This window comes from Quercus suber, unplaced genomic scaffold, assembly GCF_002906115.3.
Source record: "Quercus suber isolate HL8 unplaced genomic scaffold, Cork oak 2.0 scaffold_39, whole genome shotgun sequence".
In the NCBI taxonomy this organism is placed as follows: Eukaryota; Viridiplantae; Streptophyta; class Magnoliopsida; order Fagales; family Fagaceae; genus Quercus; species Quercus suber.
In genome coordinates, this window is record NW_027069504.1 from 1,902,444 (window position 1) to 1,924,625 (window position 22,182).

Consider the following 22,182-nt stretch of genomic DNA (forward strand, 5'->3'; position numbering starts at 1 on the left):
TCGTGACCACGATTCTTCTACATCTACAATCCTCAAGTTTCTCAAGTTATAATTTCTCACAATATTTGGATCTCTCGAATGGAGAGTTGGATTCTTTTATTGAGATAAAGGGCACTTTTAGTACCACAATAATAAACAACAAATACCTCTCGTGTTCTAGCCTACTTCTTGAAGTGATTTTTTTACTAAAAGTTACAAATTATTCTCTTTAAATTTGGTAATGTGTCATTTTCGGCTTCTAAGTTTTAAATTTATATATATATATATATATATATAACTTTAGTCCTTAAAATTAATGTTTGTTGCCAACATTAATCCTTCCATGCATATATATCAAAAAAAAAAAAAAAAAAAAATCCTTCCATGCATAAGCTCCGTTAAATATTTTTTTTTTAAATGCCAGAACATTAGTAATAAAATTTCATTTTATTTTTGGCAAAAATACCATTTACACTCTTTAAATTTAGTGTATTTTTATTGAAAAATACTTTGAAATTTTACTAATTTTTAAGCATTAAATTATTTTTTTTTTAATAGTTAACAGATTTTATAGACAGAATGACAACCGTTGATAACAAACATAAACTTTAACAACTAAAATGACAAAAATGAAGCTTAAAGGCCAAAAGTGACAATCTGCCAAACTTTTAGCTAGCCTTAATGCCGGCTATATACTCAATTTCTATGACAAATAAAGCAAACATATTTTATTTGAATTGCCTTGACACTGCTTCTCTAAATAAGTGATCAAGTACCTTGAAGTGGACTTTCTAAAATCCACTTGTCTTCCACTGTGAAAGCACTTACACAATCTAGAAGTTTGAAATCAACATCATCCATATTTCATATATTTGCTCTGATGTCAGCTATCACTTATCCACTTCATCAAGGTTCAAAAGCACCTACTATTTTATGATTATTACAGAGAAGATTGTGACTCTTTCTCCATTTTTTTTTTTCTTGAATTATTATAACATAGTGACACTGGTATTATGCTGGTGCAGGCAGTCACTATCAGTGCAAATTCATGGTCTGATGCTGGACATGCTGTGAATCACATCTATGACATTCCTTATATGATGGACCGTGATGACGTTGCTGTTGGAGTTGGTGGCGATGGTGGGATACTAGAAGATGGTACTATATTGCCAAATGTTGGAGGCTATCTTCCTATTATTGAACAGGTGTGAACAAGTACATTCTGTAATAAATTTATAAGAACAATTTGCTAGAAAGATCTTATGCATGCATGTACCTTAAAATCCTAAACTACATTTGTCATATAAGTCATCTGAAATCATAGGTACGATGTAAAATTGTGTGAATGGTTTTCACAGTTTAAAAGCTTAAAAAAACAAAATGAATCCACTTATCCACAAACTAATTAATAATATAAGGGCAGCACAATTACTTGTGTGTTTTACCTTGAGTTCTCCAATTAAATCCAATCATGTGGTTGGATTGTTAGAATGACCAATGAGTCATGATTTTCATTGTTTTTGGCAGAAAATAGCTCATTTTGTGATGTATCGATGAATACAGTCACATGTTTGAATTTAATTGGAGAACCTAAGGTACAAGCGCATGAAATAATTCTTTACATACCCATGTTATTGGGTGCATGGTTCTAACTGTGATTTTATGTATCAGGGGAATACAACTGCAGGATATTGTAGATATAGACAAGCTATTCCTCCTGGTCGAGGAGGAGGGCGATTAGATATTGATGTCAACTTTGGAATCCAAAGAGCTTTCCTCCCACAGGTATAAATTTGCACTGTAATTTCTATAAATCAAGGCATGTTGATTTACTGATACTCTTTTTGGATTCATTGCCTCTGTAAGTTGTCATTGGACTATGGTCTAAAGAAAATAAGGTATAACATGATCAATTAAAATACTAAAATCATTGTTTGATATTCACGGTAACTAGAATTGCCAGTCTTACTCAAGTATTGTCTCATCAATATCTAATAACTTACTTTTCTTATTTACTTGAAACGTGTTGACTGATCCTCCAAATTTATATTCACTATTTTGTCCAAAACAGAGAATTCAGCACTAATTTTACGTTAATAAGTAGAAAAACGTTTCTTGTATTATAAATAGAGTTTTAAGGTAAATTTTTTAAGGTCTTTTGAGTCCCCATCATTATTAAGTACAAACCATGTTCAACTGCTATGTTCCATTGTTCCATGATTTTGGAATGGTGTTTTAAAATTAGCTACAGACCTTTAACCAGATCTGTATACTTGGTGTTTGCAAATATCATATGTGAACCTCAATAACAATTCTATTAGTTCACATGAGAAAACTAAAGGTTTGTTCTATCTTGATTCTTTATGGTCATGTCATTTTATGCATGGCTCACATAATTTGTCATGTAATTAGGGGATAAGAAAGTATACTCCACTTCAACAACCAACATCTCAGCAAGTGATGATTGACAAGATATCATGGGGTCCTATAACTGTAATTATTACAGGATCACACACAAATCTTGCAATTTTTCTTATGAAAAATCCACATCTAAAGAGAAATATCAAGCATATTTATATCATGGGAGGTAGTGTGGGGTCAAAGAACGGAGACCCTGGCAATTTGTTCTCAGATTCTACTAGTAATCCCTACGCAGAATTCAATATATTTGCAGACCCTTTTGCTTCATACCAGGTAATGCAGTTCTTAAGACATGCTAGTAATCAATCATTGTGTCTTAGTATAATTTATGATTACCTTGACAGACTTACATAACATATTGGTGCATCTCTAGAAGCTAAAAGTGACTGAATTTGATAATGATTCTGTTTTTTTCAGGTTTTCCATTCTGGTATTCCCATCACCCTTATTCCTCTGGATGCAACAAACACCATCCCAGTAAGTAAGAATTTCTTTGACACATTTGAGAAGAGTCAGAATGCATATGAGGCACAATACTGCTTCCAGTCATTGAAAACAGATCGTTATACAACACTTGGCCACCTGTTTTATACGGTAATTTCTTAAAGGTGCTTGAGGTTGACTTGAAGTCAGTGTATGTTACCATTATCTTACTCTTTTCAAGACTTTTCTTTTGACTGCCGATTATGAGTATGATGTATAAATACATACAAAGCAATGAAACACATATGATTTGCATCAATTACAAGGATCAAGTAAGTTAATGTAATACAATTTAACATGTTGCAGAACTTTTATATGTGGGACGCCTTTGCAGCTGGTGTGGCAATTTCAATCATGCATAAATCCAACAACACCAATGGCGAAAACGAATTTGCTGAAATGGAGTATATGAATATAACTGCAGTTACTTCAAACAAACCTTATGGGGTGCATGATGGCTCCAATCCATTCTTTGATGGCCGTGACGTTCCAAGATTCAATTTGACAAAGGGTGGAGTACATAGTGGTCATGTTCAGACTGGACTTAGAGATCCATTCTGCATTGTGAAGAATGGGACAGGAAAATGCCAGGTAGTAGCTTTTGTAGCTTGCTTTAGTCTTGTAACACTCAATAGACTGATAGACAACCTTTTAGTAGTTACCATCAATTGGACTCATTTTTTATCTGTCTCACCCACAAAAGCTCTAGCTTCTTTTCCTCCAAAATTCAGCATTGTTAGGGGGATACATACATATAAAATACTTAAGCTCAGGCTGAGCTGTAGTTTTCTTCATTTGTAGAGAATTAATAATATTACTTGGACTTATATTTTGTCTTGTTCAAATGTTCATGCCCTTTCTAATGCAATAATCCAACAGGATGGTTATACAGCAGAAGTAACTGGTCCAGAAGCAGTTCATGTGCTAGTTGCCACGGAAGCAAAGCCAAATCAGAACAATGACAGCACACTAGACAAACAATTTTATATAAGTTTCTTGGATGTGAGTTCATCTGCGTATCTTTCCTTTCATAAATTCTTGAATATTATTTATTTAACACCATTTTGTTATTTTATACTTGATACACATGAATATACATACACACACAAAATTTCCATGCACAATTCATGTCTAACTGTATCCTGAAGTACACCAATGCATTCATTATGGTTGTCTTTCATCCTTACAATGACATATATATTGATGAAATTATATCACACTTTCTTGCAGACTCTAAACCGCCCTCCAGATACTGGCAGATTTAATTTTACAACACAATTTCCTTATTACAAAGAAGTTCTTTACAAACCAGATTTTGGATCTAAAAAACTTGGGAAAACTGTTGTTTTTGACATGGATATGAGTGCCGGAGATTTTCTAGCTCTGGTCTACCTCCTTAAAGTACCTGTGGAAGTGATCAACCTCAAGGTATAGTGGTCTTTATTTTTCATGTTTCACCCAGCATCCTCTTTTAGGTTCTTTTATGATGTTGCCTTTTAGTTGTCCCACCTTTCTAGCAATACATAATTTGAGCACTTTGTACAAGCTGCTTTCTGCTTAAATACTACTACTCATTCTTAACATATTGCACAATATAGGTTTTATCCTAGAATACATGGCTACTATTTTGGTTGTAAAATCTCAATTGATACCAAAAGCAAGTAGTTTTGACATGAATTTTACTTCTTCTTTCATCAAGGCAATAATAGTAAGTCCAACCGGTTGGGCGAATGCTGCAACAATAGACATCATTTATGATTTACTTCATATGATGGGCTGTGATGACATTCCAGTTGGTCTTGGAGATATATTTGCAATGAACCAATCTGATTCAATCCTCTCAAGTGTTGGAGACTGCAAATACATTAAGGCTATCCCACGTGGGAGTGGTGGACTTATTGACTCTGACACTCTCTATTCTCTAGCGCGAGATTTGCCACGAAGCCCTAGAAGGTACTTAAAATTATGTTCCTTTAAGAAGTACACATAAAGGCTAATGTTTTATACATAGCGCATCAATTTCTTAAATATCTACTTAGTCTTTTTTATTATTTTTTTTATTTTTAAATAAAATATGCAATGTGAATTAAATTGTCTGCTTTCTTTTAAAAAGTATGACAACTAGTAGGAATTATGATCTCTTGGGTTTCCACTCTCACACAGTTAGTTCCTTCTTCATCATATATCAATAATATTTAGTTAATCCAATCCATTAGCATTAATTTTCCATCATTATATATGTAGGGTTGGTATTTGTGGCTCAAGCCCAAAAACAATTAATTTGTAGAGTATGGGTGAAAGAGCTGGGTTAAGTATGGGATTGATAACAATGGATCACAGCCTTCAAACACAGGCCAACATTAATTTGGACGTAGAATTTGATAATCCGAAGAGCTACACTATTTGTTTTTCTGATGAACAAAAATCTTAGGGTTACAATCAAGCTCCCTCTCCCTGTTAGGAGCTACCTTCCTTTATATTGTCACTCTTCTCCTCATCTCCATCGTCCACGTGTTCCTCATCCATGAGTTTGCTGAAGTACATGTCACGTTAGGCATCCTCTTTTAGCTCTGTGTGAGTGGCGTAGATTAGGATGCACTGTTCAGGGGTCTTCTCCACATAAATGCGGCCAGAAAAGTTGCTGCAGTGCATTAAATACGGTGGCAGCAGCTTTCCCCTTAGATATTTCTCCATCCTTATTGTTCCATAGCATACTCAGAGCTTATCTTGATCAGGTGGAGTCCTCGGAAGGTCATTCTGGCCTTTCACACATTCAATTGATTTATGATATTGCATCAGAGGATTATAACCTCTTCGGACATGAGATATCCTCTTCGGATTGTGATAATTCTTCCTTTTGAGGGTCCCACTTCCAGCCGGGCCCTGCCTTTTCCATTTTCTTCTTCTCGGTCGCAAAATAGCCCTTCTATGGGCCTTCAACCCATTATGTTGGGCGGGGCCCTTTTTTCCCCACAATAGCCCCTCAAAATTTTAGTTTTTCCCTCACATCCGAGGAGAAAATGTAAGATTTTGATTTGCCACGCTAGAAAAAAGAGATAGAAATAAGAAAAATTAAGAAATTTAGAAGTGGGAAGTCATAAATACCCTCGTTTACAGGCGCGAGGGTATAGAGACACGCGCCTCATTATTGCCGCTGTAAATCCCATATTCCTAAAGCGCTGTATCAATCACTCCAAGCGGTTTTTTGTCTTTTGCATCCAACGGTGGATTGTTGATCAAACTGCCAAGGTTCGTCTTCGGGATTTGGGCGGAATGAATGACACCGCTTCATCTGTCTCCGTATATAAACCTCTGAAGGAGGTTATTTTTCTTTACTTTACACATTTTCAAAGTACCCAGAGCATTCTCAGAGCACCCAGAGAGTTCCTTCCTTCGAAAGCCTTTCACGCCTCTTCGGATTCCTGCGTTCTTTGCCTTCAAGATCTACAAAGAGTTCATTTCGAGTTTAAGGACCTCACTCCAATCTTGTTTGTGTAAGTTTCGGCGTCTCCTAATCCTTTATTTTCTTCTCGGCTAACCTTTTCTCCCCTCAAAACCATTCTTCTGTTCATTGCTTCAGCCACTCTCTTAGAAATTGGCAAATTCCAATATCTCGTCGATAGTCCGGCGTTGATAGAGGAATTCAAGAGAAATTATAATATCCCGCGGGGGGTAAATCTAAGGTATTGTCCTCCAGAGAGGGTATTAACGGCCCGAAGAGAAGGAGAGGTCATAATTCCTATAATAGCCTTCATTAAAGGGGGAATGACCCTCCCAATGGGCTCCATCACCTTAAACTATCTCCGCAACCACATCCTGAGCAGTGCGCGCCCAACACCTTTAGGATACTAGGGGCCTTCGATGCCTTGAACGAGCAGTTAGGACTAGGGCTAACTTGGCATGACTTAGCATACCTATATGAGTGTCGTGGCCAAAAAGGGGCGGGATACTATCTCAAATCCCGCTCTGACGTCGTTAGACTGTTCTCCTGCCTTCCCAAATCAAATAAAGGGATGAAAGACAACTATTTGATCGTCTCGGGCGCATGGCATGACGGTCTACATTGTCCGACCGAGCCAAGAGAGCCAGGTGTACCTTCTCGGACTTAGAGTCTCTAACAATAGTCTTAGGGCTTTCATTCTCCATAGCTACTTTTTTTTTATATCAGCCTGTTTTTGTTTTCTGACCCGACTGGTTTGCTTGTTTTACAGATAAGGCGCATACTGCTCCTCGGCTCAGCCTTATTAACGCCCCCGCCCTCAATTATCTACTACGCTCGGAGATATTCTTCAGCAAGGACGGACAACTGCGGTCCATCCCTCTCATACTCGGCTACACACCCAAAAAAGCCGACATCCAGCCAGCAGGTAATGCCATCACCCAAGGTGATTACCGGCTGCGACGAATAGATGTTGCTCAGAAAAACTTTTTGGCCCCCTACAACCTCGCACCTGTTCCACACCCCAACCCCCAGGGCGTTCCGTTGCTAATCCGACCAGTTCAACAAGTCCCCCTTGAACCGTCGGTCGCAAGAGAAAGGGTCGGCTTTTCATCCACTTCATTAGAAGAGCAAATCGACAAGTTTAAATTTGAAGGGGACACTGAAGGAGGGTCCAGATAATACCCCTTTCAGATTCTGAGGAGGAACCTGACAGGCAATCCTGCATCCGTCCACCCCTGCTGTTGACCACAGTCCTTGAGGACTCTTTGGAGGAAGAAATGTCTGACCTAAAACTCCTTCTGAAGAAAAGGGGCAACAAAGTTGAGGCCAAGGGGACGGGGACCTCTCGGCCGGCAGTGAATCTACCTCCACCTCCACCCCCACCCCAGGTCTCCGATCCGGCTCTCAAACCGATACCGGATTTAAAGAAGAAGAGACCAATTGATCCCGAGGAGAGGGAGGTGGTATTACCACCAAAGGCTAAGCAGCAGAATGTGGGAAAGGACCACCGCAGTAAAAGGGCCTCCTCTATGGAGAGTAGGGAGGAGCCCCCAATGGCCGACGTGCGCCGAGGGCAACGTACGTGGTCTCCCAGGCTAGAACTTGATGGCATCCCTTTTTCCTGGGAGACCTCTGTCAGGAATTATGATGGGGGTAGGGATGGTCTTATAGCCGAAGCGCTGCAGCAACCACTACTCCTCCCCTGAGACGTGGAGTCATATAGGCGTTTCAGCCAATATGAGCTCTTTATGTCCTTGAAGAGGGACTTGGCCATGGTAAGCACGCTCATTCAACTCCTCGGTCATAGTATTAATTTTCTATGTTTATATGCTAACACTATTACCTTTTTTGTTCAAATCACCCAGCAGGTCTTCGTGGCCAAAGAATGGAACTGCAAGGCCTATGTGGAAGCCCAAGCAGAGGCCCAGGCTAGGTCTGAAGCGGAAAGGGCCCTGGGTGGCCTAAGGACGAGGTCTCTCAAATCTCGGACCAGCTAAAGGGAGTGACCCATGAAAGGGATAGCTTCCATGCTGGTCTTAGAAATGCTGAGACCCAGGCCAAAGCCCAACGCAAGCTACTGAACGAGACTCAGAAAAATCTGGCAACCGAGAAGGATCTTGTGAAGGAGCTTCGCACCGAACTGCTGAAGGCTAAGAAGGATGCCAAGGAGGCTTGGAGGGATGCTCAGCTGGCCAAGGAGGCGACCGAGGCCGAAAAGAAAGCATCCTATCAGCTGGGAGTAGAGACAACGGAGAAAGGTCTTACCGAGCAATTCGCTTCGGTCGCTCGAGACTACTGTGATCTGACCTGGGGCAAAGCGCTGGACGCTGCTGGAGTGCCTGCTGATTCAGAGCTGAGACTGCTAGAGAATATCTTTTATGATGAAGACATCCGACAGCTTCCAGAGGCTGATGCCCCTCCTCCAGCACAACTCCCAGAGGCCTCGGAGCAGCCTTTGGTTGACCAAGCTCCCCCAGTCATCCTTGAGCCTACCAAGGATTCCAACCCGCTAGGTGATCAGGCCCCCTCTACTGAGCCACAACAGGAAAAGGACGAGGTTTTGGAGAGAGAGAAAATGCCCTCAGATCCCCAAGACCAAGCTCCAACAAAAACTTAGGCTTTAGTTATTTTGTTGTTGCTGTTTTTTTTTTTTTTTTTTTTCCTTTACTGTAGGGAGTTGTAAACTATCTTACTTTGATTAATGAAATAGTTTTTGTTTTAGCTTTGGTGTATTTGTTGCATTTTGTATGACTTTCTTTTGTTACAAGTAATTTCACTTTGTGGTTATAGCCATAGAGATAGACATAATTACTCTGCCTCGCTGACAACATATGCAATTAAAATTGGTTCCGAAGAAGGCAGTACATAGAGGTTACAGCTAAAGGATGACCCTACCAAATATTACAAGAATGGACAAATCCTTTTGCATGTATACTTAGGAATGTTAACACAGGCTTAAAGTTGACATTAAACACAGTCACTAATACCAGACAAGATTTATTCTAAAAATAACTTAGTATTAATAATGGTACAACAATATTAACTAACTAAAAATCACCTGATCGGAAGATCACCAACATGATTGGGTTTAACCATAAGTATTTAGGGAACCAATAGGGAGTGTTAACTAACCCACAATCATCTGGTCCGAGGATTACAGGCATGATAGGGTTCGAGTTTAAACACTCAGAGAACCAATAAGGAGTGTTAACTAACCTAAAATCATCTAGTCCGAGGACTACAGGCATGATTGGGTTTAAGTTTAAACACTTAGAGAACCAATAAGGAGTGTTAACTAACCCAAAATCATCTGGTCCGAGAACTACAGACATGATTGGGTTTAAGTTTAAACACTTAGAGAACCAATAAGGAGTGTTAACTAACCTAAAATCATCTGGTCCGAGGACTACAGGCATGATTGGGTTTAAGTTTAAACACTTAGAGAACCAATAAGGAGTGTTAACTAACCTAAAATCATCTGGTCCGAGGACTACAGGCATGATTGGGTTTAAGTTTGAACACTTAGAGAACCAATAAGGAGTGATAAGTTATCATAATAGACAAAAGAACGATTCGATTAATAATAGTACCTTTTGAGGTTATTTACATTCCAGGGGTGGGGTATTACATGACTATCCAAGTCCTCTAGGAAACATGCCCCAATGCCAACACATGAAGTAATGCAATATGGTCCCTCCCAATTTGGTCCTAATTTTCCCCAGGCTTAGTTTTTCGCAGTGCCGACGACTTTCCTGAGTACCAAATCACCAGGTTCTAAGGGTCTTAGCTTGACCTTGGCATCATAGCCCTGCCTAAGCTTCTGCTGGTAGTGAGCCAGCCGAACCATTGCACTTTCTCTTCTTTCTTCGATCAAATCCAATCCTGCTTCTAAGAGCTCATCGTTGCTGGCAGGACTGAACAAGCTAGTTCTCAAAGTTGGGAAGCCTGTTTCTAAAGGAATGACAGCTTCAGCCCCATAAGTCATTGAAAAATGAGTCTCTCCAGTAGATCTGCAAGGTGTAGTTCTATAAGCCCAGAGCACATGTGGCAACTCTTCGACCCACTTTCCCTTTGCGTCGTCCAACCTCTTCTTTAACCCACTAACTATGACTTTATTAACTGCTTCAGCTTGCCCATTCCCCTGAGGATAGGAAGGAGTAGAGTATCTGTTCGTGATTCCTAGTTCGCTACAATAACTTCGAAATGCACTACTGTCGAACTGTAAGCCGTTGTCCGAAATGAGAGTATGAGGAGCTCCGAAACGAGTGACAATACTTTTCCACACAAATTTTTGCACATCCACATCTCAGATATTGGCAAGAGGCTCGGCTTCGACCCATTTCGTGAAATAGTCGGTGTCGACTAGAAGGTACTTCCTGTTTCCTGCAGCCTTAGGGAATGGACCCACTATGTCCAAACCCCATTGGGCAAACGGCCATGGACTAGATAGTGGGTTGAGGACTCCACCTGGTTGGTGTATGTTCGGTGCGAATCGCTGACATTGATCACATTTCTTCACATAGTCATGGGCCTCTTTTTGCATGTTCGGCCACCAATACCCCTGAGTAAGGGCTCGGTGGGCCAATGACTTGCCTCCAGTGTGGCTCCCACAAATTCCTTCATGCAATTCTTCTAGTAGCGACTCAGCCGCCTCTAGGTGAATACACAACAGGTATGGTCCCGAGTAGGAACGTTTGTATAACTTTCGGTCTTCGGATAGCCAAAACCTGGTAGCCCTCCTTCAGATCTTGTCAGCCTCTCTCCGCTTTTTTGGCAAGGTGTCATCCTTCAAGAATTTGATTAGGGGATCCATCCAACATGAACTTTCTCGAATCTGGTGCACTTGAATTGCATCCCCTCCTATTCCAGTGGGCTCATGGAGATCCTCAACGATGATAACTCTCGACAAATCTTGATCCGAGGACGTAGCTAGTGTGGCCAAAGAATCTGCGTGTGCATTGCTACTTCTAGAAACATGTAGCAAGCTAAAAGATTCGAATTCCCCTTGCAGACATTTGACTCGATTCAAGTATCCTTGCATCCTTTCATCTTTGCTTCAAACTTCCCTTCTACTTGGCCCACAACTAATCTTGAATCCGAGAACAATTCCACGACCTTTCCTCCCATTTTTCGGACCATAGCCATTCCCATCAATAGGGCTTCATACTCGGCCTCGTTATTGGTCGCACCAAAATCCAGCCTTAGCGATTTTTCAATGATGATTTTTTCTGGAGATGTCAAGACCAGCCCCACTCCAGAACCTTTTCGGTTCGCAGCGCCGTCTACATATACTTCCCATCGGGCAGGATCTTGTTGAGAGATCATGCCAACCGATTTTTCATCCATGCCACTCTTTACCGTTACTTCTTCTAAACTGGGCTCCGTGAACTCGGCCACCAAATCCGCAAGGATCTGTCCTTTGACTGAAGTGCGAGGCATATACTTGATATCAAAAGCCCCTAGAATAGTGCCCTACTTGGCTATCCTCCCCGTGTAATCGGCACTTCGAAGTACTGTCTTAAGTGGGAGTTGCGTAAGTACCACGACAGTATGGGCTTGGAAGTAATGGGGCAATTTTCGTGTTCCAAGTACTACGGCCAAAATGGCTTTCTCTAATGGCAATTACCTGATCTCGGCTTCATGTAGAGACTTACTTACACAGTAGACCGGCCTTTGTATGCCTTGATCCACTCTTATCAGCACTAAACTTACAGCGTGGGGGACCACTGCAATATAGGCAAATAAGACCTCATCTGGCTTAGGGCTAGACATAATTGGTGGCCGAGACAAGTAGTCTTTAAGTTGTTGAAAAGCCGAGGCACATTCTTCAGTCCATTCGAATCCTTTCCACTTGTTGATCAGCGAGAAGAAGGGCTTGCATCTGTCCGCGGACCTGGAGATGAATCGGTTTAAGGCAGCTGTCATTCCCGTTAACTTCTGGACCTCTTTCGGATTTCGAGGAGGCTGCAGATTTTGAATAGCCTTTATTTGATCAAGATTGACCTCAATTCCCCTGTGCGTTACCATGTAACCCAAAAACTTGCTTGATCCCACACCGAGTGAGCACTTTGACACGTTCAAGCGCAACTTATGTCTCCTCAGAGTCTCAAAAACATTATCAAAATCCTTCAAATGCTCAGAAATAACCTTGCTTTTAACAACCATATCATCTATATAGACCTCAATGCTTTTACCCAGTTGTGATTCAAACATCTTGGTCATCATCTGCTGATAGGTAGAACCTGCATTTTTCAGACCAAACGACATCACTTTGTAGTGGTAATTACCAATAGGGGTAACAAAAGCGGTTTTCTCTTGGTCATCTGGGGCTAGTGGTGTCTGATGATAACCTTGGAAAGCATCTAAGAAACTCATCCGAGGATGGCCAACAGTAGCATCTACTAATTGATCAATCTTCGGTATAGGGAAAGGGTCCTTAGGACAAGCCTTGTTCAAGTCTGTGAAGTCCACACAAACTCGCCACTTTCCACTTTTCTTTTTTACCACCACGGTATTTGCCAACCATTCGGGGTAAAAAACTTCTTTAATAGCCCCAGCCTGTTTGAGCTTCATTACCTCCTCCTTGACTGCCTCAGCATGCTATCTGGATGGCCGCCAAGGAGGTTGCTTCTTTAGTACACTCAGAGGGTTAACCCTTAAATGATGGCAAATGAACTCCGAGTCCATTCTTGGGGCTTCATAAGTACTCCATGCGAATACATCAATATTTCTTTTAAGGAATTCAACTAGCTCTTCTTTCTCTGACTGAGGTATCTGAGATCCGATTTGAAAGTATCTTTCAGGATTGGTCCCAACCAAAACCAGTATTAAGTCCTCGCATTTTACGCTTTCATCCTATCCCTCGGCGGGTGACAACCGTCCCTTTAACTGCTACAGGTCTCCCTCCACCCTAGCCGAGGATTCACCCTCGGGCTCGTGTCGTATGGCCACCACCAGACATTGCCTAGCCGAGGATTGATCTCTGTGGATCTCACAAACGTGCCCTTCGGAAGGATATTTGACTTTCTAATGCAGAGTGGAGGAAACGGCCCCTAGCGTATGTAACCAAGGCCTGGCTACAATCGCCGTATAAGAGGAATAGACATCTACCACAATGAAGTCCACCTCAACTACTTCCGAGCCAGTCTGCACAGGCAGCCGTATCTGTCCTTTCGGAGTAACCATCCTTCCCTCAAAGTTGACCAGGGGAGAACAGTATGGAGTCAAGTCACCAAGCGTGAGATTCAGCCCCTTGAAGAGGTCAGGATACATGATCTCCACCGCGCTACCCTGGTCCACCATCACCCTCTTCACATCATATCCCCCGATCCTGAGTGTGACTACCAAGGCGTCATCGTGAGGTTGAATGGTCCCAACTTTATCTTCATCCGAAAAGCCTAAAACGGGTGGTTCAGCCTGTCTAGGGCTCCTCGGATTTCGGTCAGCATCTCCTACTGGCAGCCGAGCCACCGACATAACCTTTGTCGGCCGGGATCCTGTTCTCCCTAGCGCTGCAAAAATGACATTAATAATACCTAATGGGGGTTTTGTAGAATCTCTCTTTTCGGACTCAGAATTCGATTGACCTCCTCGGTCACTGGAGTGATGCAGAAGATGCCTCAACTTGCCTTCACAGACCAATTGGTCCAAATGATCCCATAGGCTTCTGCAGTCTTCAGTAGCATGCCCATGGTCCTGGTGATACTGACAATAGAGATTATGATTGCGTCTCTCCAGATTCCCTACCATTTTACTCAGCCATCTAAAGAATGACTCGTTCTTGATCTTTTCCAGGACTTGATGAACGGGCTCTTTGAACACTGTATTAACTGCTTGAGCATTTGCTGAGCCTGAGTGCCTGGCGAAATCTCTCATCGGCTTATTGTTGTTATAACGATCTGACCTAAAGTTCTTCTTGTCTTAGGGGGTAACTTTATCCTTACCCTTCCCTTGCTGCTGATCCTCTTCAACCCTTTTGTACTTCTCAATAAGGTCCATAAGCTGGCGCATGTTAATAACAGGCTTGCCGGACAAGGATGTTCTTAAACCATGATCAGTGGGGAGGCCTAGCTTGAACGTCTCTAAGGCCATCACATCAAAGTTGCCCTCCATATCATTAAACATCTCCCAATATCTATCCGAGTACGCCTTAAGTGACTCGCCCTCATGCATCCTTAAGGATAGCAGAGAAGACAAGGGTCTGGCCACCCTTCGGCATGTGACGAAACGTGAACCAAAAGCTTAAGTGAGCTCTTGATAAGAATCAATGGAGTCAGCTTTCAGGTATCAAACCACCTCATGGCCACGGACCAAGACTAGAGGGGAATACCTTGCACATCAGAGCTTCATCCCTGGAATAGACAGTCATTCTTTGGTTAAAATGGCTGACATGCTCCACAGGGTCAGTTTTGCCGTTATAAATCATAAAGGTTGGCTGGTTGAAACACCGAGGAAGCTTCGCTCCTTCGATCCTACGCGTGAAAGGTGACCTGGAGATCTAATTCAAGGCCTTACTCATGGCATCATTACCCACCCCTCCATGTGGTGGTCCTTAAGGTTGCTTCTTACGAGGGTGCTCGTCCTCATATGAAAAAGTTTCATTGATTGGAGTTCGAGACCTCTGCTCATAGGTGATGTCTTGTCCGTCATCCGAGTCGTCATCATGATGCGAGGCAGCACGTTTTCTCTTCTCATGGCGCAGCTCCCTTTTTAACCTCTCAATCTCTATTTGCATATTGTTTTTCTCTGCATGAGAAACGTAACTTCCGCCACGAGGTTGAGTTCGTTCAGTGTATGTAGTATGCACACTGCCTTCACGGTCTTGCCTTTGCTCCAAATTGAGAAAAGGATCAATATGCTGGGATGCCTCAGATTCCGCCGGTTGTTGCCCCTGTTCAGCCATGATCAACTGCTGCTACTTTCCCTTACACTCAAGCCCTTCCCACAGACGGCGCCAATTATAGGGTTGGTATTTGTGGCCCAAGCCCAAAAACAATTAATTTGTAGAGTATGGATGAAAGAGTTAGGTTAAGTATGGGATTGATAACAATGGATTACAGCCTTCAAACACAAGCCAACATTAATTTGGACGTAGAATTTGATAATCCGAAGAGCTACACTATTTGTTTTTCTGATGAACAAAAATCTTAGGGTTACAATCAAGCTCCCTCTCCCTGTTAGGAGCTACCTTCCTTTATATAGTCACTCTTCTCCTCATCTCCATCGTCCACGTGTTCCTCATTCATGAGTTTGCTGAAGTACACATCACGTCAGGCATCCTCTTTTAGCTCTGTGTGAGTGGCGGTAGGTTAGGATGCACTATTCAGGGGTCTTCTCCACATAAATGCGGCCAGAAAAGTTGCTGCAGTGCATTAAATACGGTGGCAGCAGCTTTCCCCTTAGATATTTCTCCATCCTTATTGTTCCATAGCATACTCAGAGCTTATCTTGATCAGGTGGAGTCCTCGAAAGGTCATTCTGGCCTTTCACACATTCAATTGATTTATGATATTGCGTCAGAGGATTACAACCTCTTCAGACATGAGATATCATCTTCGGACATGAGATATCCTCTTCGGATTGTGATAATTCTTCCTTTTGAAGGTCCCACTTCCAGCCGGGCCCTGCCTTTTCCATCTTCTTCTTCTCGGTCGCAAAATAGCCCTTCTATGGGCCTTCGGCCCATTACGTTGGGCGGGGCCCTTTTTCTCCCACAATATATATAACCATGAGTCAAAACCATGAGTCAACATTAAGATATACCATACTTAGTTCGTAAAAAATTAAAAAGCCATACTTAGAGATGACAAGATGCAATTACTTAGATGCACTTTTTTTTTAATGAAAGAAGAAACAATTTTAGTATTTGAGTAAATGTTGCTTGGGAGAAAGCAACAAACTTTATTCGTCTCCTATAGAAAATACCCTGAACTAGAGGAAGCCATTTAATCAACCAAAGCTAAAATATACCCTTGATTGACTTGGAAACATTAATGGTATAAAGTTGGATGAGACATGCATGAGTTTGGTAACTATTGTACTGTTGACTGATGCCCAGGTCTTCTTTTTTTGCTTTTCAAGACGCTTCTTATAATGATATATTTTTTGCTCAGAACAGATCTCTGTTAAGGAAACAATCCCTCCTATATAAACAGGAAAAATCCATCTCTTTATAGGTTTATGGAGACAAATCGCTATGTTAGTAAAAATTAAATAAGCAGATGATAAGTCAATGGCTGGTTAATGTAAAGTAAATCACATTTGTTTTATACATTAATAATACATTGGCATGATATTATACTTGTTTCAATATTTCCCTCACGCATCAGAACAATTGGCTTGTGTCATGACTCATGAGCATGTGTATATCTGAGTCTGACCTGGTCATAGTTATGTTGGTAATGACAGTGTTTTGATGTTGTTGTCTAGCCTATATGTGGCTGAATAGTCTGATAGTGAGACTGAAATCTAGACTTCTGTACCAGGTACACACAAGATGACTCTGCAAACGATGGAGCTACTCAGAAGCAGCCTCTAGCATTGGAAGTTTGAAGTCTGTAGTGAAAACACTTGATCCAGGATCTAAGATTACCATACTGACCAATGGACCCCTTACTAATTTAGCAAAGATTATTCAGTGAGGAAAATACAACCTCTTTTATCCAGGTAAGTAATTTCATGCACTAGTTAATTTCTTATGTAAATTTGAAGAGGAATTGAAAAGTGCTTGAGCAAGCTAAAGATTTTGAAATTGATGCATATCTTACCAGAAATATATTTAGAGATTTCTAGGTGAAGCATGATTTTCTTTTCACATTACAATAGTGTTGTAATGATGAATTGGACGACATGAGCTCAACATTTGTCTTGACATATGTTAAAATAAATCAAGTATCAGATGATAGGCTAGTTGATGGTATTAACATTATGATTTCAAATCTCATTGCAGGATGTATATATAGTTGGAGGACACATCAGCGGTGGTGACTTCGACAAAGGAAATGTCTTTACTATTCGCTCCAATGAATATGCAGAATTCAATATGTTTCTTGACCCTTTGGCTGCAAAGGACAGTCTTTGATTCAAACCTTAACATCACCCTCATCCCACTTGGAATCCAGCGTAGAGTCGGTTCATTACCAAGGATCTTACAAAGATTGCAGGAGACAAAAAGGACACCTGAAGCTAAGTTCGCCAGCCGATTACTGTCAATGCTTTATGGCTTGCAACAAAGTCACATTTTATATCATCATGTGGTAAATGTTTTAATCTGTGAATAGAAGTACTTACAGCTACTCCTGCACTTTCCATGATTTTCATTCTAAGAATAGCATTCTCATCCACACACAATACAGAATGATCCAACCTAATTTCAACTTTTTCTTTTGCTTTAGATAAAAGGCTTTTGGCTTCTTCCATTGATTGACCTATTAGTCACTTTTTGACTTTCTGCAAAAGATTTGAAAGATTGTAACATTAAAGACGATTTTTGTAGATTGTTGCCCACATAAAACGCTAAAAGTTTAGCAGATGGATACAAATTGGATACATGTATATGTTGGATCTGCATGAATTGAAGAATCTTGGATGTCCCACATGTTATTTCCACTGCTTAGCTACTAGACTGAATGTTATTCTTCTACAGGATATATTCTCTGGGGAAATCCTTGGTGCAGTTGCACTCGCTGATGATCTGAAGCCAAACGTGCAAGTAAAGCCTGTCAAAATCTTTGCTGAAGGTGTTGAATCCACAGATGGACTAACTGTGATTGATGAAAAAGAACGAACATTTGTCAAAATTTTGGAAAATGTGAATTCTACAGTGTTTTATGACCTTTTTGCCGACAGGCTAAACGATACCAAGCAGTCTGCGGTGATAGGAAGTTTTTATGGTCAAAGGCGGCAGTGGAGTAGACCACCCATATGAATTTGATTTTGCTTGAAGGGAGGCAATTCTCTGACAAAGGCATGGCAGCATTTTTCAGTTGTATTACTGATTTTCTTTAAAGATATTTTTTAATAAGACCATTTTTGATACAGGAAGCGGTCACTCTGCTTTGTATTTAGCTCAATGAAACCAAAAACAGATAAGATAGAAGACTAGAATAATACCATTCAAAGTTTTTCTTTTTCCTATATCTTTATTGAAGCTAATGTTCATTGTCTATAATTACCCCTCTCTCTCTCTCTCTCTCTCTCTCTCTCTCTCTGTGTATGGGGTTTTGCTTTTACGATCCTCCATCATACGAGATTGATATCTTTAGCCCCATTTTCCCAAGCAATAGAATAAGTTCTCTTTAGCAGTGTCACTGTGTTGAAGCATCGTGGACCTGACATGTTCGAAAAATATGGAGAGAGCCCCAACATCAAGATTGACCTTAAAGAATCATATCTTTGAAAACGGATTCATATTCCCAAGTCCCCCTAATTTTACAAAGTAGTTGGATGTCCATTTCAATGGATTATGCTAGGCGTTCAACATGATCCCCTTTTTTAATACTTCCAAGATACGATGCCAACTAAAAGCTCCAAATGGCTCATTAACAAACAAACAAACAAACAAACAACAAAACTTTACTTCTCTTTAGCAGTGTCACCAAGCACCAGCCGAAAGGCCAGATTTTCATGTTCCTGATGTGATATGGACAAATTGATTCCTTTTTCAACCTTAACTCCTCTTTCATTTTATAGTGCTTTCAACCAAAATTGTGTTTCCCAACTGATAAAAAATGCATGGAAGCCATGCATTGCATTTATAAAGCATTAAAATAACTCAACAGCATGATTATCTAGTTAATATCATATGAATAACAGAAGAAAATACAAGTTAAATAAAGAAAACCATAGTTTGAGATCCAAATCTCATAATGAGAAATGACTCTAAATAGAAAGCTCTTTTCATTCATACAAGCATAGGAGTTAAAGAGAACCATGAAGTGACAAAAGTGGTTACAGAATTCATATAATAGCTTCTCTACAGCAAACCCCCCCACAATTAGACTTGCTTTCCCAGCAATTTGGTAGCCTTAGAAACTCAATTCCATCATAGGAACTGACCCACCAGCTGCTACAATTTGTTGCTCCAGCTGCAACCATCAATATTTTTTAAAAAAAAAATAATAACAATAACATATATAACAATTGTTAGTCTTGCAATAATCAGCAATCTTTGAGCGAAAGTCTAATCTACTCACCCTGAATAGTGCCTCAAGCTTGTTCTTCACGTGGTAGTACTCTTGTTTTATTTGTTGCAAACATCTCAAGCTCCTGCAATCCAACATAATCATCATCATTAAAAAATGAAATAAAAGAGCTAACACAACCTTTTTTTCACAACTTGTTATAGTGACAAGTTGTAATTGGAGCAACATCACTTTCACACGGAATCACCGTTCACAACAGGCCATAACAAGTGTTAAAACAGTTGCAAAAAATTGTGTCCCTGATTCCCAATCCTTATTAAAAATAAATTCATCTTCCAAAATTTTAGGTTCAATTACTGATAATTAAAAAGACAATTATGCTTGCAATATGTGAGGTAGAGTACAAGAACTCACCCATCAACGTTCTGTTCCTCACAGAAGTTGCGAAAAGCAATGCAGCCATTTTTAACTCTCTGTGCACCCACGCTGTTAACCAAAAACAATCCATTTGTTCTTTAGACAAAAGATGAAGAAAAAAAATTCATCATGACTGATATATTACTCTTGTTTTTCTTTTCATTCTAAACCATATATATCAAATACAGTACCAAGTTTCTGGTGAAATTCAATATATAATTCAAGGGTGTAAAAGTGGGGTTCAAATGTTCAATAAACACAACATGGAGAAACATAGGAGGAGCTTAATTACTAGGGTAGGGACCAACAATTTAAACGAAGATCATATTGCATAGTAGGAGTTTGTAAGAATAACAAAAGGCAAAAAAAAAAAAAAACAAAAACAAAACTAGTGGTTGATAGGAGAAGGAAAATTAATGTGTACCTGGCACTACTACCCTTCAGCTGGTGGACATGAGCATCAACCTTTGGGAAGTCTACACTTTGCTGATCTCTGTACAAAGAAAAGTGGGAAGCCAAGCCCACAAGAAAAAATGGAAAAAGTTAAAAACTTTTTATGCTCAACTCAGAGTATCCAAAAGCAAACCATCCCCAAGAAAAAAGGAAATCCAACATGATTATGCGTGAGCGAGTGAGAGAGAGAAAAGGAGGGAACTTGGATACTCACAGAGCGCTAGTGATATCATTGAGAAGCCTCTCAGCATCTTGAAAGAAAAGAGAGACCACTTCAACAACAAAATCTGGGTTGCTCTCATCTTGAAGTTGTTGAAGCTGCAAAAACTGATCATCCAGGATCCCCTTCTCTCACCAAACAAAAATAAAGCAGAAAAACCAACACATTCAAAAAAAAAAACAACAACAACAACAACCCCATCAGATTCAGACATAACAGAAACAAAACAAAACCGAAGGAGAATTGCTTATATACTTATAATACATTTTCTTGGTTTTACCTCCATAAACAAGGACTTGGTGTATTCAATCAACCGTCTCTGCATCTGACCAACCTCCATGCTTAGTGTTTGCTACTCTCTACACAGACAAAAAAAACCAAACCACTCTCAACTTCAAAAGGCTGTGACCCAATAAAGCTTAAAGCTTGTGTGTTAAATTTTGCAGATCTTGAGGTACTAATATTATTGCAAAATCAAAGACCCATAAATGCTTAGTTAAAAAACCTTGAATGGGAATTGATGAATCGAATGAGCAGAGCTGAATCCCAAGGTTTCTGGCTTTTGGGTATTGGGTATTGGATTTGGATGTGTCTCTACTGGCCAGGTAGGGTCAAGTCTTCAACCCCTACTTTTATTATCCTCCTCTCTCTCTCTCTCTCTCTCTCTCTGCTTTTGAGTGTTTTCTGATCTCACGGTATCACAGGCCCCCCACCATTCTCTCTTCCTTTGCATCATTTATAAGCATTTATTTATTCAGCTTCAGCCCCCATTACCAGTATTTTTTTTTTTATTAGAGTTTTAGGACATGTTTAGTTAGGGTGAAAATAAGTTTGATGAAAAATAGGGGGAGGAAAATAGGGTGAAAAATATTGTTTTTCTCTGTTTGGTTAGGAAAGAAAAATGGGGAAGATAAAAAACCCGGGAGAAAGATTTAACCTTTTAAATATTTCTGTTTAGTTCTTTTAACACATTTTTTTTAAGGAAAAAATTCTAATACCACAAAAAATATATATAATTTAAGTATAGTATTTATGTACAGTTCTTTAAATTTTCTTTTTAAAATTCGTCCATATAATTGTACTTAACTAAAAATATATTTCTATTTCATAAAAAAAATGTATAATTTTTATTTAATTACTATATCTAAAAAATAGTATCTAATTACTGTAACTAAGTTTTACTCCATAAAAAATACATAATTTTTATTGCAAATTCTTATGTGACTATTTGTATTTTGTAATTAATTAAAAAATGGTAAATTTATGTAAAATTACTAGCAACCGGTTAAGGTTGATGTAGCCAATTTTGAATTGGTCATATCATCCTATGGCATATCCTAGCTAGGTACTAAAAGTAATATGTCTAACCATTTTTGAAAAAAAAACAAAAGAAAAAATAAAAGATTGACTTAGAGTAAAGATAACGCGATAAAAAGAGTTCTTTTTACTATCGTAAATAAACTAACAATTTATGCTACAATTCTTTTAAGTAGTAAACTGTGGCAAAAATTATGTATTTTTTGTGGTACTAGAATTTTTCTTTAAAATATGTTTTAAAGAACTAAACAGAAATGTTTGAAACTTTGACGAAGAGAATAATTAAACCAAACAAAACTATATTCTCA

At 39.7% G+C, this 22,182-nt stretch overlaps 2 protein-coding genes across 2 annotated transcripts in view; one reads left to right on the forward strand and one right to left on the reverse strand.

The window, feature by feature from the left end:
- LOC112014229 (nucleoside hydrolase 3-like) overlaps positions 1-18,494 on the forward strand; it is a 25,512-nt gene extending 7,018 nt beyond the window's left edge. Inside the window, 14 exon segments of the mRNA XM_065771114.1 lie at positions 1,005-1,184; positions 1,651-1,764; positions 2,392-2,673; positions 2,818-2,994; positions 3,190-3,474; positions 3,763-3,885; positions 4,114-4,311; positions 4,583-4,836; positions 16,810-16,871; positions 16,874-16,961; positions 16,963-16,990; positions 17,274-17,393; positions 17,395-17,580; positions 17,970-18,494. Of these exon segments, the coding sequence (XP_065627186.1) occupies positions 1,005-1,184; positions 1,651-1,764; positions 2,392-2,673; positions 2,818-2,994; positions 3,190-3,474; positions 3,763-3,885; positions 4,114-4,311; positions 4,583-4,836; positions 16,810-16,871; positions 16,874-16,961; positions 16,963-16,990; positions 17,274-17,393; positions 17,395-17,580; positions 17,970-18,251 (2,379 nt within the window). The 3' untranslated portion in view covers positions 18,252-18,494.
- A 615-nt stretch (positions 18,495-19,109) lies between these two features.
- On the reverse strand, positions 19,110-21,290 carry LOC112014215 (histidine-containing phosphotransfer protein 1). Its single transcript, XM_024046593.2, has 7 exons — positions 21,063-21,290; positions 20,838-20,916; positions 20,552-20,682; positions 20,309-20,377; positions 19,882-19,953; positions 19,519-19,591; positions 19,110-19,410 (listed from the first exon to the last, which is right to left on the reverse strand). The coding sequence occupies exons 2-7, from the start codon at positions 20,895-20,897 to the stop codon at positions 19,351-19,353; spliced, it is 465 nt and encodes a 154-aa protein (XP_023902361.1). The 5' UTR covers positions 20,898-20,916; positions 21,063-21,290; the 3' UTR covers positions 19,110-19,350.
- Between the last annotated feature and the right edge of the window lie 892 nt (positions 21,291-22,182).

Excerpts from the sequence above, each read along its gene's own strand:
- LOC112014215 (XM_024046593.2), bottom strand. The coding sequence starts at position 20,897 with ATGGAGGTTGGTCAGATGCAGAGACGGTTGATTGAATACACCAAGTCC. Across the intron at positions 20,378-20,551 it reads AATGATATCACTAGCGCTCT|AGATCAGCAAAGTGTAGACT; the intron begins GTGAGTATCCAA and ends TTCTTTGTACAG. Across the intron at positions 19,411-19,518 it reads AGCTTGAGGCACTATTCAGG|CTGGAGCAACAAATTGTAGC; the intron begins GTGAGTAGATTA and ends TGATGGTTGCAG.